The sequence below is a fragment of the Enoplosus armatus genome, chromosome 17 (genome assembly GCF_043641665.1).
Source record: "Enoplosus armatus isolate fEnoArm2 chromosome 17, fEnoArm2.hap1, whole genome shotgun sequence".
Lineage (NCBI taxonomy): Eukaryota > Metazoa > Chordata > Actinopteri > Centrarchiformes > Enoplosidae > Enoplosus > Enoplosus armatus.
Genome location: NC_092196.1, coordinates 6,005,816 through 6,023,750, shown reverse-complemented (window position 1 = coordinate 6,023,750; position 17,935 = coordinate 6,005,816). Strand labels below are relative to the sequence as shown.

The following is a 17,935-nucleotide window of genomic DNA, read 5'->3' as shown; positions in this document are numbered from 1 at the left end:
CAAACTCGCATCAAACAAGCATCTTGATCCAAAACACTATCAAATGCTAGTTTTGAAACTATGTGATTTAAAAGCTGGATGTTAATCACAAAGCTGAATATATTAAACCAGGAAATATTATACCAGAAAGGAAAGAATGTTGTAAATAGATACTAAGCACTGCGAAACGTTCCTGATGATGACTTTAATGGCATTGCTTGGTATAATGCTTTAGTTTAATATTTTCATTTTCATATATTCTCTTGCTTTATTTCTGTTGTATACGTTTTAATTTGTATATTGGTAATATTATCTCATGTTTTGATGCTATATTGGTTTCTATTGTTGTTGAAAAGGAAATAAAAGACAAATGCAAAAAGGACATTTCTGCCAGGTTTTTGTTAAAGTCAGCTTGTAGACACCATCATCACAACATTATGTAATATTTTGTGACATACAATGATTCTGCTTTTATGAAATACATTCTAGTTATAGCTAGGAGCCTCCAAAGAAATAGTGACCCCTGTAGTCAGCAGTGGTAGAAAGTAACTAAGTACATTTACAACTTTTGCCTATATTTACAGCTATAGCTATCAGTTACTTTGCATGCTAATATTTTGTAAACCTTTAATTCACATATAAGATATGATGCACATTTAAGTGTCAATTAAATTAGCCAAGAATGTATAAAATACTGAAAATTAGCTCCACCTCCACCAGCTACAACATTAACATAAATGTAATAATCCAATGATACATAACTGGCCATTTGCCTGCTTACTTTTTGTATTTTAAGTACATTTTGCTGCTAATAGTTATGTACTATTATTAGAGTAATAATTTGAAAGCTAGACTGTTACTTGTAATGGATAATTTTGCATTGTGGTATTGTTACAAAGGATCTGAATTAGATACTCTATGATACGTTACTGCTTTATGCAAGATTTGATTGGAAGGTCTCCATCTACTGTATTCCATTGAATTAATGAAAAACTAGGGGGAGCTATTATGAAACCAAAAAATATAATATAAATATAAATATCTCCCTTATGTTTCTGATTTTTTTCTCAAAGGAGAACACAGAACAATTGACAGAGCAGATAGTATGCTGTAGCGGACAAAAATGCAATTTAATTTCAGTTTTACTTTAAAAGAAATAAATAGTGCAGCTCAGAAAAGGATTTAGGAGTAACAGGATTTAGACCATGAGGATGTCAATCATTCTTGTGGGGCGGGGCTTCCCAAGCAGCCAGCCAGTCACAGTAGCTTCCGCTCGCTGGCTGAGGGCTATGCTAAAAACAACAACATAGCAGTACAGCTTCTTGCGCCTTGTTATTGTGTCAATTGGACCTAAGTCTAAAGTCGTCACACCAAAAACATGGCCTGGTGTGATATTTGACTTTTCAACAAGCCTATAAAAAGCAACATTTTCTTCATCCAGTCAGAGTTCCAAGTTAATGTTAGTATTTGGCCTAAATAGGATATAACTTAACGTTAGCCGCGACGGTGTTTTTTCAAGCAAGGCCTGCAACGGTAACAATAAGCGACAGCCAGGTAACCTCTCCGAGAAAACTGTCCGAGAAGCAACATTTAATAACTACTTCGTCCCTCATTGAAAGGCGTCTGTCCTCAAAATGAGAGGTTCGTACGGAGACAGAGACCGAGACCGTGGCCGTGACAGAGGGTAAGCAGCTAAGCTAAGTCAACACTGCCAAATAGCATGCCAGCTATTTATAGAGCGATCTGTCAACCTAGCTGTCATTATAAAAGGCTTTGATACGTTTGTTGCAATTAACATTGAAAACATTAGTATAGTAGCCCAGGAAAGTGTCATGAAGTTGGCTGCACAAAGTATATCTCGTCATGTTGCAGCAGCCCTCGTTTCGGGTCCAGCAGAGGCGGCCCACCACCGGGAAGAAAGTTTGGGAACCCCGGGGACCGTTTACGAAAGAAAAGATGGGATCTGGATGAGCTTCCCAAATTTGAGAAGAACTTTTATAGTGAACATCCGGAAGTGCAGCGAATGAGCCAGGTATTCCTGAAATATCACTTTTGATGAATCTACCTCATGTAAACCTTTTAGGCATGAAAAGAGAGACTCTAGTAAAAATGCTGTACACTGGTGTTTAGTCTGTGTTGGTTTCACACACTACGTTGTTGTCTTTTGCTTTCAGTATGATGTTGAGGAGTTTCGCAGTAAGAAAGAAATCACTGTTCGAGGTTCAAACTGCCCAAAGCCTATCACCAACTTCCATCAGGCAAAGTTTCCCCGTAAGCATAGCCACACATGAATAGCCACACATGACAAACTATGGAACTACACAGCAACTACAACCTCTTAACTTCTGCCTCTCCGTCTAGAATATGTAATGGATGTACTGATGCAGCAAAATTTTAAGGACCCCACGGCCATTCAGGCACAGGGTTTCCCTCTGGCCCTCAGCGGGAGGGACATGGTGGGCATTGCTCAGACTGGCTCTGGGAAGACCTTATCGGTGAGACGCAGTTCTTCCTCCACCCCTGAACTTGCGAAGATGAATACATAACACACAGGTGAATTACACAGCAGCATAAACCACTGACCTCTCCCTCTTTTTCTTTCTTCAGTATCTCCTGCCGGCCATTGTGCACATCAATCATCAGCCCTACTTGGAGCGTGGAGATGGACCCATTGTACGTGAAGAGAAAAGGAATACACTAATCACTGAGTAGTCTGCTTTGGGATGTCAGAATTTACAAGAATGATATTGAAAGACATCTTAGCACAACATTAAAGTGTTTAATACACTAAACAGTAGATTGTTATGGCATTATATGTGTGCTCTGCAGTGCTTGGTTTTGGCCCCCACAAGAGAACTGGCGCAGCAAGTCCAGCAGGTGGCGTACGACTATGGAAAGTCATCCCGCATCAAAAGCACTTGTGTGTATGGGGGTGCTCCCAAGGGACCCCAAATCAGAGACCTGGAGAGAGGTGAGGAGTATTTACTGTTTTGAATAATGCTGTTTTGTTGTTTGAGACAGCTGAACAATTGTTTCCCATTGAACTCCACATTGGATTAGTCTGTAATTAATATTGTACGAGTTTGTAACAATTATATAACACACTGAAACACACTAAGTGTGTCTCTCCTAGGTGTTGAGATCTGCATTGCCACTCCGGGTCGTCTGATTGACTTCCTTGAGGCTGGAAAGACCAACCTGCGACGCTGCACATACTTGGTTCTGGATGAAGCTGACCGCATGCTGGACATGGGTTTTGAACCACAGATTCGCAAGATTGTGGACCAGATCAGGGTAAAGCTAATACATTTGCATTTGTTTTTGTAGAAAATACATTTTAATAGTACATTAATTATTGTGTTTTAGAAGCAGATAAATTCCTGCTTTGATGGCTTATGCATTATGTTTTTGTTAACTGAAGCAGTCATTTTAATATCTGTCATTCCTAGTTTTTGTTTATTTGCTGTGCTCTTTGCCCAGCCCGACAGACAGACACTGATGTGGAGCGCTACCTGGCCTAAAGAGGTTCGCCAGCTGGCAGAGGACTTTCTGAAAGACTATGTCCAAATCAATGTTGGAGCGCTGGAACTCAGCGCCAACCACAACATCCTTCAGATAGTCGATGTCTGCATGGAGAGTGAGAAGGACAACAAGTAAGAGGCTGGTCACACAGCAGATCTTTCTTTTCCTGCATTGGTTTATCACAGTTTGTTCCTTGCTTTATTCTTCTTGGTTTTTACTCTTTTCCTGTTTACTGTATCTTGTTTCAGCACATTTTAATCCTTAATTTAAGGTGAGGTGGATATACAACATTTTTGTTTTCTTTTCTCAGGTTGCTCCAGCTGATGGAGGAGATTATGGCTGAGAAGGAGAATAAGACCATCATCTTTGTGGAGACCAAGAAACGATGTGACGATCTCACACGCAGGATGAGACGTGATGGGTGAGTGCATGTAGCTGATGTGAATACACTCCTTCGCACACACTCAAAAAAGACTTTTATGCAAACCTAACTTATCCCAGCACTGGTGATTTAATATACATATTCTATACATTTTGGTCTGTGCAAATTTTACGATGCAAGATCTCATGACCACGTTCATCCTGTGGCTGACCCAGAAGTTTGTGGAAATGTCTCTCTTCTAGGTGGCCAGCGATGTGTATTCACGGTGATAAGAGCCAGCCAGAGAGAGACTGGGTGTTATCAGGTACAACAAAAACACACTGACATTTGAACAACAGTGACTTATACTGTTCCCTTTCTTCAATGTTGTCTCTTTGAACATTATGTTCAGGTCTTAATCGTCTGTTTTTTGTCTTGTGTTGCAGAGTTCCGTAGCGGCAAAGCTCCCATCCTCATCGCTACTGATGTGGCCTCGCGTGGTTTGGGTATGTCCTGTGTGCTCAAGTGCAAAGCAAATAATTTCCCCAGTATAACCACACACACACACACACACAAGATATTTGACCATTTAATATGTCGAATGATAATAACAATGGTTATTATATAATGATCAGACTCTTCACTGCATGTTTATTTGCAGTAGATTTATGATCAAAAGTCAAAACCACAAACACATACAGAATTGCTTTTCTTTCAAAGACCATGTGATGCTTCTCAGATAAGTATCATATTTGAAGCGGGGTTTCCTATGAAGAGTATTGAATAACACTGAAAACACTGAACATACGAATGATGTTGAATAAAGTATGAAGATGTAAGGGGTGAGGCTAGTGAAGCAGCCCCTTACAGGATGGCAATCAACCTTTAACCTAATTCTATGTTCATTTGTTTTCTTTTCATTTTGTTTTTGTTTGTTGTTTCCAAGTCTCTCCTCCGGCAACTAGAAGCACACAGGCCCTTGGGAGCCTGCAGCCGGACCTAGGCATGACAAATCGAAAGCTGACTCGGGGAGAGAGACGGCCTGATTAATCAGTCCCAGACACAGCCATCACCGCTGAAAACCTAGAACAGAGCCCACAAACAAAACTCTCCCCCCTTCCAGGACACTGGCTGCCTGGGCGACAGAGGGGGGGCGAGCGCGGGGTGCTGCTGGGCTTCCAAATTTGATCCTAGGGTTGGGGGCGGCTGTCAGGTGAGAGGGCGAAGAGGGGGGTATGGAGGAGGGTGGGCTCCCCTCGGCCATGCCATCATCACTGTGACGCACCACACCATTTGCTGATTAAATTAAGTCAGAAACTCAGTCTCAGAGACTTTTTAACAAAGTTTTCAACATCTGTGTATTTATCCTGATGGGAGATGGACTAAGAAAACCTTCCTGCACAGTCCTTGAGGCGATACATTTCCATTCCCAATAACAAACTTTGGACAGCAACATTTTACCTAAATTGGTCCTGCAGATATTACACTTTGATAGATTATACTTACGTTTTGTGAAGCTGAGATACAGTGGTGCATTAAAAGAAGACAGAAAGAGACAACTGCCAGGAAGTGAGGGTGGAAAGCGGCCAAAGCCGGGCATGGACGGTTATGCTGGAGGCTCCCCTCTGAACTGCCCCCTGATGCCAGCCCCTGACACCCCCCACCACTGGCTGTGCCGGCCGGCCTCTCCCTCTGCGGACGTCATGTCTGGTCCTGGCTGGCAGGAGTCCTGGCCTGGAGGAGCCACCTCTCTATAATCGACCCACCCCCCCACCCCCCTTTCACTGTCCTTTCTTTCACTCAAATTCTTTGCCTCTCTCACACATCATCTCTCTTTTTCCTGCTGTCATTCTTGGTCATCACGTCTCTCCCTCTTTTGCTTATTTCTTACATTTTTTCTTCTTTCTCTCATTCATCTCTTTCTCTACCTCTTTCCACCCCCACCCCCCAACCCTCCTATCTTGGTCTCCTATTATCTTCTTGTTGTTTTCTGAAACTATTTCTGACCCCTGTCCTTTTTGTCGCTTTGCCCCCCTATCCCCAAATCTACTGTGTGTCCTGCTTTCAACCTCCCTTTGTCTTTAACACTTAAATGCAGTTTTTTCTTTGTATACATCATACCTGACCACCTGACCACCAGTCCAGTCTGTAAATAACTCACCAGCTCTTGATGACTTGCTAAAGCAAAAGAATTTGAGCCCTGACAGATTGTGCTAGTCTGTCAGGACTAGCACAATCTGTCAGGACTCAAGTTCTCTGGCAGAGCCCACTCTCAGATCCCTCAAACAGAAAACATCCACATGTCTTCTCCTTAGTGTCTGTTTCTTGTTACTAAACTTGAAAAGCTGGGCTCGTTGATATCACTGCCATTGGAAGTGACCTGGGAGGCATTTGGGAACAAGCCACAACAATCAAAGACCATCAAAGCCCTTAAGAAAATCTACCACTTCCACCGCTCCACATCTCAATAAGAAGTCACTTGTCACTGCCACCCACTAATGTAAGAAATGGTAGAGTAAGGACATAAGATCCTTGAAGTTTACATGAAAGGATCCAGTAAAGGCCTCTCCACCCATCATCTATAAACAGCATAAACCCAGCAGTAATGTCTCCAGGTCAAAAAAGGCTGGATGACATGAAGAAGCACAGATAAGACTAGAGTAAGACCGCAGTCCAGCACAGTCCAGCTGGAGCTCTGGCCTAGACTGTTTCCAGCTTTGGGAGTGTTGTGGAGGAGTGGCGAGGTGGGAGAAGGGACGCCTTTTGTCCCGTGCGCTCTCCTCCTACCCCTGCAGACCTCCCAGGACTGGTGATGGGTAGGGGAACAGAAGGGTAACTTTGTAAGCCATCACTAAATCTCTGATACAGGGTAAGTACTGTGCCTCACCCCCCCTCCCCCATTTTCTTCTCCACCAGCCTTCATCGTTATGCTTCCAAAACAAGACTTGTTTTTCCTCTAATCAGCAGTGTTTTCTGAGCCCTTTGTCAACTGTAATGAGAAACAGACCTCTAATTTGTTTTGAACAGAATTTAACTTTCTCATTTGATTCTTATACTTAAACCATTATTCAGCAATCCTTTCAGACTGCTGAATCTGTCTTTTACACAAGGATCACCTGTTGGTCACTTGCCTCTTAAAACTTGTTTTCCCTTTTTAAATTTCACTTAATATTGTCCAAGTTATTCAGCAAAACCACTAACGTTTTTCATCACATAATTCAGTTGATCTGTAGCTTTGGCAGCACGTAATGTTTTTGCATGTGTGCAAGTACTTTATTACTATGTTAGATTATTGAGCCCTGTTTTGTAATTGGCATGGTAAGTAAACTCATTTTCTAATTGTGTATTGTACAAGTAGTTGATCATAACAGGTAAGTGATGCTTTCAGAGGATGATGGGTGTCTTGCAGGTATTGTCTGTCTGAATGTTCCCAGTTCCAAAAGCACGAAACTTAAAATAGTAAATTGATTGATTCATATCTCAACCAGTGTTAGTTTTGTTCTGACTTGTGTTTTTGTCTTTTCCATCCCTCTGACTGATCCCACCACCTTCTCAACCCTTCTACTGCATCTCATGTCAAGATGTGGAGGATGTCAAGTTTGTCATCAATTATGACTATCCCAACTCGTCAGAGGACTACATCCATCGCATTGGTCGTACGGCCCGCAGCACAAACAAAGGCACCGCCTACACCTTCTTCACTCCGGGGAACCTCCGCCAGGCCCGCGAGCTTATCCGGGTGCTGGAGGAGGCCCGACAAGCCATCAATCCCAAACTGCTGCAGCTGGTTGATACTGGACGTGGTGGTGGAGGTGAGGGACACTTCCTGCTGGATTAGATTACTATATACTACTACTCTACTTATATGGTGAGATGTCATATGAGATCTCGGCACCAAAGAGGAATCAGTTTTGTCTTGGTAAAGGGTGAATCTGTTTTTTGGGAATTCTAGTATTTGTCTGTCCTGATGTCTTTGTTATCAGGGTATTGTGAAAGATATAAAACTGCTTAACCTGACATGAAATACATTTGACTACGTTTGAGAGGTGTAAGCGCTTTATCCCATAAACAAATAGTTGCCAGTCTGATGGGCCTACACAGCAGTTTGATGGCAATTTGCCCCCCATTTCTGTTTGTCCTCTCTCTCCTCCTCTCTCCTTTATTTCCAGGTGGCCGCCCCCGTTTCCGTGGCAGCTCCAATTCTAACAATCCCAACCTGATGTACCAGGACGAGTGTGACAGGCGAATGCGTTCTGTGGGTGGGGGCGGCAGCACCAAGGACAGCGACAGCCGCTACAGCCGAGATAGCCGTGGAGGAAGCAGCCGGGACGGGCAGCGCTCCTCCTCATCTTCCTCCTCATACAGAGATCGCAGCAGCAGGGACGGAGGACGCAGCTATGGCTCCAGCTCCAACTCGTACGACCAATACCAGAATAACAACAGCAGCAGTCAGTACAGCAGCTCCAGGGGCAGCTCTGGGTCGGGGGGCGGTGGAGTGGGGCAGGCTCCTTCGTCGGGCCCTCAGCCTCTAATGGCCCAGCAGTTTAACCCTACCCAGCCCATGATGGGTTTGATGGGGCACTCGCCATTCCAGTTTCCTCCTCCACCACCACCTCCACCACCAGGCAGAAAGTAATGTGATCTATGCATCAGTCACACACTGCACAACATCCACTATACCCAGTCACACAGACAGAGTCTCAAAATCTGTGAGAAATCTGGCTTTCGTAAGGGTTTTGTTCTTGGCAGTTGACCACTGAAACATCGACATGCCAATTATGAGCTTGTTTGGGTTGCAACACATCAGTACACTGTGCTTTAAATCAAATTCTTAATTTCTTCATCATCAAACATTTAGACCGGTTCTTAGTTTGTTCATTGTGTGTTCAAGTGTTGTTTGACTTTTTCTATTAAGTCAAATTAATCAGCAGTAATAATTTAGTTGAACTTGTGCGTCATTTGACTTGTCAAGATTCTCATTATGTGAGCTGCTACAGAGGATCTGCTTTTTCCCTTTAGGTGTGTTGAAGGTAGGTGCTGAATTCTTGTATATAGGCTTGTTTTGGTTTTAGGTTCAATATCTTTATTTTTGTGTTAGAAACTTTGTTAGCCACAAGACACATTGAGCTCCTGCTGTATCGTGAGCAAAATTAGGATTAAAAACATTGTTTTTCTATAGAGGGATTTTGTGTTTCCTTCTGTACAACATTTTCTTTGAAATTTATCTTGATGACTTCATTAGTTAATTAATTTAGGCTTTATAGAGGCAACTCTGCAGGGGGCTTTGTGTAGCCATGGCGGCAAGTCACATGCATGTAAGGAGCTTTTTTCCCCACATTTACAAGTTTATGTTTACTGACAAATCTCCTGAGATTGTCCTGGCAAAAAGTAAGTGTCTTTTTACAGTTTGTTTAATAAAGCTCTTCAATGTATCACTGTGTACTCTTTAAATCCTTGACACTAAAATTGTGGAGGTGGATAGTAGCTTTAGGTATTGTATTGTGGAGTTTTCATGTGGTGGGAGTAGAAACGCTGTTTTCTGCAACGCAAATGAACGTGCCTTCAGGTCACCAAGAAAAAAACCCTTTATTACTCATTTGGAATATTTTACCAGTGTTATGCTCTTGCACATTCCACAAGTCAAATGTACATAACAGAACTGCCATCATTGGTATTTACAGAGCAGTATTGGAGAGTAGTGCAGTGGAATGTGATTGAGAGCCTGTGTGGAGGAGGAAGTGTTCAGCGTGGCCAACATGCATTGAAGACTGTAGAAACGAGTTGAACATGTTTTGAGACAGACACTGCTCAGAGCATCTGGGTGATGCTCAGTTTGCAGTTTTTGATATTCAGTTATACCTAATAATAATAAATTCTGAAATATTAACGTAAATCACAAGCTAAAGAAAATATTTGTCAAAATTGTACTTATACCCTACTGAAAATGCTTTGAATATATTAAGAATTTAAGGTTATAATGTAGCTGATCTGTATCTCAGACAAACTGCAGACCTAATGACTGACATGTAACATAAGAAAAACCAAATCCATCCAAACACACGTTATAACTGCAAAATAGGCACATATGGCAGATAATACACAACTCTGATGTTATAGTAAAGTTGATCTTTACACAAGATGAGGAAAGACAGGAAAACAGTACTATCAAAAAATCATTCTCTGTGCAAATCAAAAAGTGGACTCAGTCGTTGCAAAAGAAAGTGTTTTTCACTCATCACAAAACAGACACCACAAAAAGTTGATTAAGTATAGCTTTGTTTTGCAAACTAAGATGAGCTGCGTCTATGTGATGCTTATGTCCTTTCTCTATTGGTGTGCTGGATTTAGTAAGCACTGTGTCCCATGTTTGTAGAGCATGCAGGGGTGAAGATAAACACAACTGATGATGGATTTAAACTGACTCTGCCCTAGGTGTACAAATGTGCACATTTGCTGTAGTTATCTTCCTTCATAGCACTGTCTGTAAAAACTTGAGGAAGCAGTTGCAGGTTTGTTTTAAAGCAGCCACATAGAGCAGACTAGACCTAAACACACATGACTCATTTAAAGCAAAGCATACACACATTACAATGACTGAGCATGAGCATAATCCAAGTAAAACAATCAATACCAATCAAAGAAAGTACAATGCGATTACAAAGGAAAACAGGCTTATGCAGAGTGTCGAGTTGGAGAGTTGGTTTAGGAAGGAGGCAGAGAGTCTGTCAGGTTGTGGCTGTGTTAAAATGCTATAGGTTCCCCCACGTGTCCGGAGGAGGAAACTGTTCTAGACCGCTGCTCTCACTGTGCTCCTGCTCTCCCATGGTGAAGGTTAATCTGTACTGCAGCTGTACTTTCTCCTGCAGCACACACACACACACACACACGGGGGATGGGAGAGGTAGATTGATATATAGTTAAACATCCTGTACTAATCTCATTGTCATGACTCAGAAGAACTACTCAGTGAGATACAACAGGGATGACTACAGACTTATCACAGCCATTACAGTTCATGTGACTTCCACAGCTCCCTTGACCAGTGGCAGTAAAAGAGTTTAAGTGGTATTTCTCTTTCTTCTTCGTCGTCACATGTAATTTCTTCTACCTGGTTGTCACTTTTATAAAATGCACCTTGGTGTCAAATTTAGTTGTAGCTTGAAATACCGTCACAGCCCACAAAGGAGACAGTAAAGTGACAAAGTTTACAGGGTAGTATGTTTTTCCACAGAGACTTTCCATTTCTTGCTCTGGATGTGATCCGAGTGTCACGTACTGGAGCGCTGCTATTAAAAGTACTTATATAGCACTGAAAGCAAAATAACAAACTTGAGAAAACCAAAGTAAGACTTTGTGGTTACTGTTTTGGACTGTACTGCTTGAGCAATTTAAATCAAGTGGAGGGTGATTTTCATACGCTTTAGACACAAAAGTGAGCTTAATGGTTTCTTTTAAAAGGGGGACCCCCAATCTTGGCTTACCTTGTTTGGGTTTGCCAGCAGCAGGATCTGTGTGACAGCAGCAGGAGGAAGGATGGGGTTGAAAGCTGGGAGCTCTGTTCCTGATGGGGGCTGCAGCTTCACTGCCATAGACTACAGTTGATGAATGAAAACAAACAACATTCTTTAGTTACTGAAACAGTAATTCAGCTACAGTGGTATAGCAACAAAGTCAAGATGAACCTCACATGTATGTAAAGCTCTTATCTAGAGTCATCGAATGGGAAACAAAGGCCTTGAACTTTCTTACTGCTGACCTTTGGAGCTGTGGTCTGAAAGTTTATGTTGGTGACGGGGACAGGAGCAGATGACAGCATGGAGATGATCACCACCAGCACATCGGGACGAGACGGAGGCGAGTCGCGAGCAAAGTGAAAGAGAACCCGCAGGCTGTGTCCGTCAAACACAGTCACAGGTAACATACTACCTGGAGAGGGAAAGGACAGAAAGATGGCGAGAGAGGAGGAGAGCATATCATAAATCTGCACTTCCAGGTGGGCAGACGCATAAAGCCATTAAGTTCACTTACTGGGCTTAATGGATTCTAGCGGTACAAAAACATCCGTCAGGGTGACTTCTTCAGGACTCTCGGTGTGAGTCGGGGACATATCCAGCAAAGTCGCTCCAAGGCTGGGCTGAGAGTTGAGGAGGGGTGCAGGATGTTCAGCAGCGAAGGTTGGGATGGGGTTTGGGGTAACGTTGGACCCAGACTTGCTCTGGAGATCTCTCAGAGTTGGTTTGGACTGCTGCTTGTCCCTAAAAGCAAAAGAATTAACAATTCATATTTGTGTGCTTGTGCCCTTTTCACAGGATGCTCTATTCTACCTTTACAGTACAAATTGAAAAGACCTCGAGACAATTTTTACTGTATGAGCTGTTAACATTGAAAGGAGATATTGTCAACATATTGACATGTTATTTTGAGTGGCTAATCTGAAGATATGGCAATTCAAGAAAATCCTTTACCAACAGCAGCTGCTACTACTGCACTAATCTACTTTAACTACACATGTATGCCAAAGTACACCAAGCAGACAAGCACATCAAACTAAAACTCACAATATTAGGGCTTTCTTGAGCCCGTTTCCCACATTCGTAGCAGTAATGTGACAGTGTTAGAATAGTAATGGTTAAATACCATTTGACCTGCAGGCCCTCTGGAGGCAGGGACTGCTGCAGCAGTGCCTTTCCCAGGAGGTCCAGCTCGTCCAGGGCAGAGTTCCCAGGGGTGGAGCCAGACGAAAGGGGCTGGGAGTGGGAAGCTGGGTCTGGACTCAGGAGCAGACTGGGTGCTGCTGGGATGTCTGCGTCTATGCTGTCAGAGGACTGGAAGTAGAAAGTGAGTGTGTGTGAGAAAAATAGCGGTACATATTATCAATTATACTGAAGCAGTATTAACAGCAAAGATGCACATTAACATGAATTTCAAAAATGGGTTGTGTTTGCGTTTGACAAATCAGTGTAAATTATACAGACTGTAACTGGGCCATCACAGTTATAACAACAACTGAATCCTCCGCTCACCTGGAAGGAGTCCCAGGCTGTGGAGTCCTCAGGCTGTGAGGGAGGGTTGGAGGTGTGTGTTCCTTCACTTAAACCTGTGAGATGCACAAAGAGTGGCAGTACTATTTAGCCAGGACTATGGTTCAACTCCTAGATAACTGCACACAATCAATATCATGCATACAACTTGTTCCATCTTGTGGTGTCTGACATGCTGTTACCGAGTGACATGAGCTCGTCGTCGAGGAGACTGATCCCCATCTCTTGCGAGGGGGCGTTGAGGCTGTCTGTCGGAGTGGGAAACTCTGGGAAGGATGGAGGCGACTGTGGTGATGTGTCCAATCCAGACAGATCTAGCAGTGCCGTCCCTCCTGGTAGAAATAGATTCAAGCCAGTTCATTTCAAAACAGACAAAACTAAGAACTTCTGATTCTACAAATGTTTCTGCATTAAACCTGTTTGTACATTGTCTGTGCTCAATGCTTCACACACCTGTTTGTTTCTGTGAGTTTAATGTGTTGTTGCCGTTCACTATCTCCCCCTTCACCTGCTGTTTATACAGGTTGATGACGTGAGTCAGGCTGTCGTTGGCCTGCAGGATCTCCGCTGTGGAAAGATATGATAAAATGCTCCTCATTGTTTTCACAGTGTTGATATCCGTCAGAACTGATGTCTCTCCTGGTGGTCAGCTTAGAAAGACAGTTTATAAACTGGTGGATCAGAGGTGGTCTTGTTGATTTACCTATTTATGTCCATGTACTATATTTTTCAATATTTACAAGAAATTGCAAATGGCTCCAGTTCAAGTTGAAAATGGAAGGACTGGATAGCAAAGATTTATAGACACTTAATTTGTATGTGAAGAGCAGTATGCTGTGTGGTAACAATGATTTAACACTGATTGGCATCAGCTTTCACTTATTAGCGCCTATGTTTTGTATATTTATATTTTGGGCGTGTCTCCGGTGCTCTTATCAGGCACAACTTTGAAAGAACCAGGAAGTCTGAGTTCTCTTGTTGGAGGTCTCGACGACAGAAGATGGAAAACACCTGGTCAGTTGAATGATTCGACAAATGAACATTGTGGGATTGTCTTTTGTTCTAATGAAGCTAAAAACATTTCTGCAGCAAATAAGGAGGGATCATTCTTTTTTTTTTGTGCCATTTACATGGTATTTAATGGCAGAGGAATTAAAATAATTCTCACCCAGAGCCTCGTCGTTGTCCTCTGTATCACTTGCCAGTCTGAACAGTGTAGGTCTCATTTTCTCACAGCGCTGGTACAGGTCCTGACCACACAAAACTATATTAATATACCTGAAATCTAGTTTCCATCTGATTTACCACTACGTTATAGTTGTGTATACACTGAACACTCTCCCTCTGATTAAAAGAGTCTTTCAGTTCACCTGTAGGAGTTCAGCATTGCTCTGATTGCTGGCGGTACTGTCATAGTCCTGCAGAAGCTGAGTCAGCAGAGTGACGCTCTCCTTCACCTCCTGAATGGCGTTCACTCGCTTTGACACCTTCTCTGCTCGCTTCTGATCCTACAACACACAAGACACAAATTCTAAAGTGGCACACATGGCAGCTGCACATGTATGGAATGATCATACATGAAGCAAGACACTGCAGAAACCTACAACAGAAACACAAAAACATAGCCACGGGCAGGAAAGTGGAAGTACAGCAAGGTCAGGGAGAGGCCATTTGAAAAGGGAAAAGAGCAAAGAGCGGCTCCTATTACCCCTGAAATCACAACAGATTTAGAGAATGTTCCTGCCGTGAGTGCATCACACACAAGACTATATCTGCAGCCCTAGAAAGTGGTGGTGCCCTTAAGGTACAACAGAAACGTGTGATTTATAAAAAGGAGCGAGAAGGGAAGAGGTTTACCTCTTGGACCATTTCCTTGATGAGTTTGTTGGCGGCTTTTAGGTCCTCAGGGTGCGAACTATTCAACAGGCGAGACAACATCTGACAAAGCAGAGTTCACATGGTGGAAAATGAGCAAACAGGCTTCATAAATCATGAAGACAAGCACAATCATGAGCATGCACAGTGGGTAAGAAACTGGCTCCGATCACATTCATTCTCATGTTGGAAAGCATCTTTACAAATAACTGTGACCATCTTCTTTTACAGACAAGTCCTTACTTTTGACTTCTCCTCATCTTCAAAAATGGCATTCTTGGGTCTGGGTGGGGGAAGGTTCAGTAGTTTGTCAGGTGGTAGCTCTGGGTCTTGTTTAATAATACCTGATTTACAAACACAGAATATAAACAAGCCAATTAATTAAATGCTTCCAATCATTTACACCACTGTAGTTATTCATTTCTTTAGCACTTATTATCTGAAATATGGACTTGGGCTGCAACCTTTAGCGCCTTCCAACAACTTTGGAAGTTATAATTTCCATTCATCCGATGGTCTCTTACCTTGTTTCTTAAGCATTTGATAGGCATCTGAGATCTTGGCCTCATCAGGTAACCCCAAAGTCCAGCTATAGATCAACTCCAAAACCTTCTTTTTTACAGGCTCTGGTGACCGTGAGCCCAGATACTGAGTGGAGATTGAGGACAACAAGCGAGTGATTTACACACAACAGACGTGTAAAAAAACAAAACAAAACATAACAGAGAGACACTCGGAAAGTCTTACCTTTGGAGAAACTACTTTGATGAGTTCATTGAGAAAACGGAACTTGCCCACTTCACTGTGAAACCTTTTCCCACAGTTTTTCATACACGTCTCCAGAACCTGGAAAAGAAGGTTAAGGTATAAAGATATGAATGAAATGAAATCTGAACACAGCAACACCATGCTCTAAAATGTATGCCACTTTGAACAACAAAAAAACAAAAATACAAATTCAAGCAAACAGTCAAAGTGAATTTTGGTTTGAGGACCTCTCTCTGTTACATTACTGTATATTCCTGAACATACAATCAGGAAGAGACTCATTTGAAAATCTAACATCAACTACATACTTCTGATTCAGGGAATCCATAGAACATTTTGGATAAAATCTGCAGGAAGTTGTAATCTTATAACAGTCATTTAGAAAATGAACAAGCCAAAATGTGATTAAGTGGAAATATCCCATAGTAAAGTCTTAGTAGAGTAGAAAAAACTGATGAGACAAAAAAATTGCACTGAACAACAGGGCCATCAGTAATGAGGCAGCTACTACATCCTGGTTCACATCTGAACTCACCAGCAGGGCCTGCATGGCCTCCCACTCCTGTGGAGACTGGATCTTGTGGGCCAGGAGCCTGGTGGCCAGCTGAGGTCTGTAACACACATATAAACAGCACTGAATGTCCAGAGCACTGCTAGGAGGCAGCTGAGGGAAAGTGAGCGAATGCAAGTGTGGTAAAGTTGTAAAGATATCTATCTATCTATCTATCTATGAGCACGATTTTTATTCAGAACTAGAAAGTTACAACATGCAGGTCATGAATTGGATACATGTGTTAATTTGCATTCACAGTTCGGTTTAGTTAAGTGGGGGGGGGGATAAACTTGAATCAGCACAAACCAGACTATAATTAATGTACAAAGCACAAACGATGTCCTCTCACCCTTCCAAGTCATTGTTGAGCTGGTCACAGAAGGCATGGATGCTGCTCCAGTCTGTGTCTCTGTTAAGTGGGTTTGTGGCTCTGTCTGAAATGTAGCAAGGTGATAGACGTTACTTCAGCTTAACTGCATTACAGTATAATTATGACTACAGCCTCCAAAATGACCATAAAGTTTAATTTACAGCATTTTCAACACAAACATTATAACCTTCATGAAGGTAGGGTTTATTACACAACTTCTGTTCTATCCATCATTTTTCTGTTTGTATTATTTTAGCTAGGAGTGGCTAATAAGCTGGCAACTGAGTGTATGTTGTTCATTTTCTCTTTTAGATTAAAAATCGAATCAGAGCGTCAACATTCAAACCAAAAATATATTCACATTATAGAGATGATTAGTGAAAAATGTTTCACATGTAAAGCGATTCACACATAAAAGCACAACAGGCATCAATAGCGACTCCTTGATTAAAATTCATTGAGTCTCTGCCACATAACGCCAGCATGCCACCGTGCAGATAAATATACAGGGCAGGTGCTAACAAAGTGTAACGTTAGCTAGCTTGCTGTCGGTAGTCGCACCGTGTCACTGTCTCGTCTAGAACTTTCTTTCGAGGCCATAGCTTTGCCATAATCACAATCTAACCTATGTGACTAAAAATGGGAACCCCGTGATCTTGTTGTCCACTACCTGGCTGAGCTATGGCGCCGTACAGCTAAAGCTACGCCTGGTTATGTTGTGTGTTGACAGCTGGCAAGCACAGCAGCTCCGGAGCTCGGTTAGCATCCTGGATGTGACGGCAGGGTCTGAGTCCCCTCTGCTGGGACACGCGCTGCTATGGTGGGCTGTCATCTCAACTACAACAACTCGCGGATAATAATGTGTTAGTGTCCGGGTCGCCAGACAACACTGGCTCGGTAGAATAAGTTTAAAATACTCACTGATTCGAGACTCCAAACTCTCCGCATCGGGCGGCGTAGCCATCACAGCGAGATTTATGTGGCGCGTCGGTCTCGCGAGGGACGCACACGGGCACGTAGAGGCAGAAGAGCCGCAGAACTCGAGTAGATAGAAAACTATTCACAAATAGTACACATGATAGTTTTTTGTATAATACTTAATTATAATACTTATTTTCAGCGTGTAAACTTTCTGCATTATTGTGCGTCTCAAATGTATGATATGCATATAACAATTGAAATTACTTCCTAGTGTACAATAAATTGTAATGATAATAAAACATTGTTATCTTTTGCAACTAAAGTCTTCACCACAGTTGCTATAATGTTCATCCTAATCATTTTTGTATGCCAAGACAACGCCAATGTCCATGAAAACGTCTCCAAATATTGCATTTTAGCCACAAATGAGATATAAAGTGTGAATTTGAATGGGAATAACCATTCTAACAAATCCATTTCTATGATCAAGGAGCTGCGCCAAGCGAGAAAACAGAACCATACCGGATGTAAAAATCCCTTCAAAA

At 42.4% G+C, this 17,935-nt stretch overlaps 2 protein-coding genes across 5 annotated transcripts; one reads left to right on the top strand and one right to left on the bottom strand.

Moving 5' to 3' along the window:
• The first annotated feature begins 1,513 nt into the window (after nucleotides 1-1,513).
• LOC139300832 (probable ATP-dependent RNA helicase DDX17) lies at nucleotides 1,514-9,294 on the top strand. 3 transcript variants are annotated; one of them, XM_070924033.1, is made up of 13 exons: nucleotides 1,514-1,663; nucleotides 1,855-2,011; nucleotides 2,154-2,250; nucleotides 2,341-2,474; nucleotides 2,587-2,652; nucleotides 2,809-2,950; nucleotides 3,113-3,273; nucleotides 3,460-3,632; nucleotides 3,812-3,922; nucleotides 4,126-4,187; nucleotides 4,309-4,368; nucleotides 7,444-7,674; nucleotides 8,032-9,294. In XM_070924033.1, exons 1-13 carry the CDS (start codon nucleotides 1,614-1,616, stop codon nucleotides 8,496-8,498), a joined length of 1,911 nt encoding a protein of 636 aa, XP_070780134.1. In that variant the 5' UTR covers nucleotides 1,514-1,613; the 3' UTR covers nucleotides 8,499-9,294. The 3 variants fall into 3 exon arrangements, with proteins under 3 accessions (XP_070780134.1, XP_070780135.1, XP_070780136.1); XM_070924034.1 differs by having other exon boundaries at nucleotides 1,852-2,011; XM_070924035.1 differs by having other exon boundaries at nucleotides 1,852-2,011; nucleotides 7,444-7,684; nucleotides 8,030-9,294.
• A 135-nt stretch (nucleotides 9,295-9,429) lies between these two features.
• On the bottom strand, nucleotides 9,430-17,480 carry gga1 (golgi-associated, gamma adaptin ear containing, ARF binding protein 1). 2 transcript variants are annotated; one of them, XM_070922807.1, is made up of 17 exons: nucleotides 17,391-17,480; nucleotides 16,449-16,533; nucleotides 16,082-16,157; nucleotides 15,526-15,624; nucleotides 15,303-15,426; nucleotides 15,022-15,122; nucleotides 14,761-14,841; nucleotides 14,274-14,411; nucleotides 14,072-14,153; nucleotides 13,357-13,470; nucleotides 13,086-13,235; nucleotides 12,886-12,959; nucleotides 12,500-12,687; nucleotides 11,891-12,117; nucleotides 11,619-11,788; nucleotides 11,344-11,454; nucleotides 9,430-10,722 (listed from the first exon to the last, which is right to left on the bottom strand). In XM_070922807.1, the coding sequence occupies exons 1-17, from the start codon at nucleotides 17,431-17,433 to the stop codon at nucleotides 10,612-10,614; spliced, it is 1,974 nt and encodes a 657-aa protein (XP_070778908.1). In that variant the 5' UTR covers nucleotides 17,434-17,480; the 3' UTR covers nucleotides 9,430-10,611. The 2 variants fall into 2 exon arrangements, with proteins under 2 accessions (XP_070778908.1, XP_070778909.1); XM_070922808.1 differs by having other exon boundaries at nucleotides 13,086-13,232.
• Nucleotides 17,481-17,935: the final 455 nt, after the last annotated feature.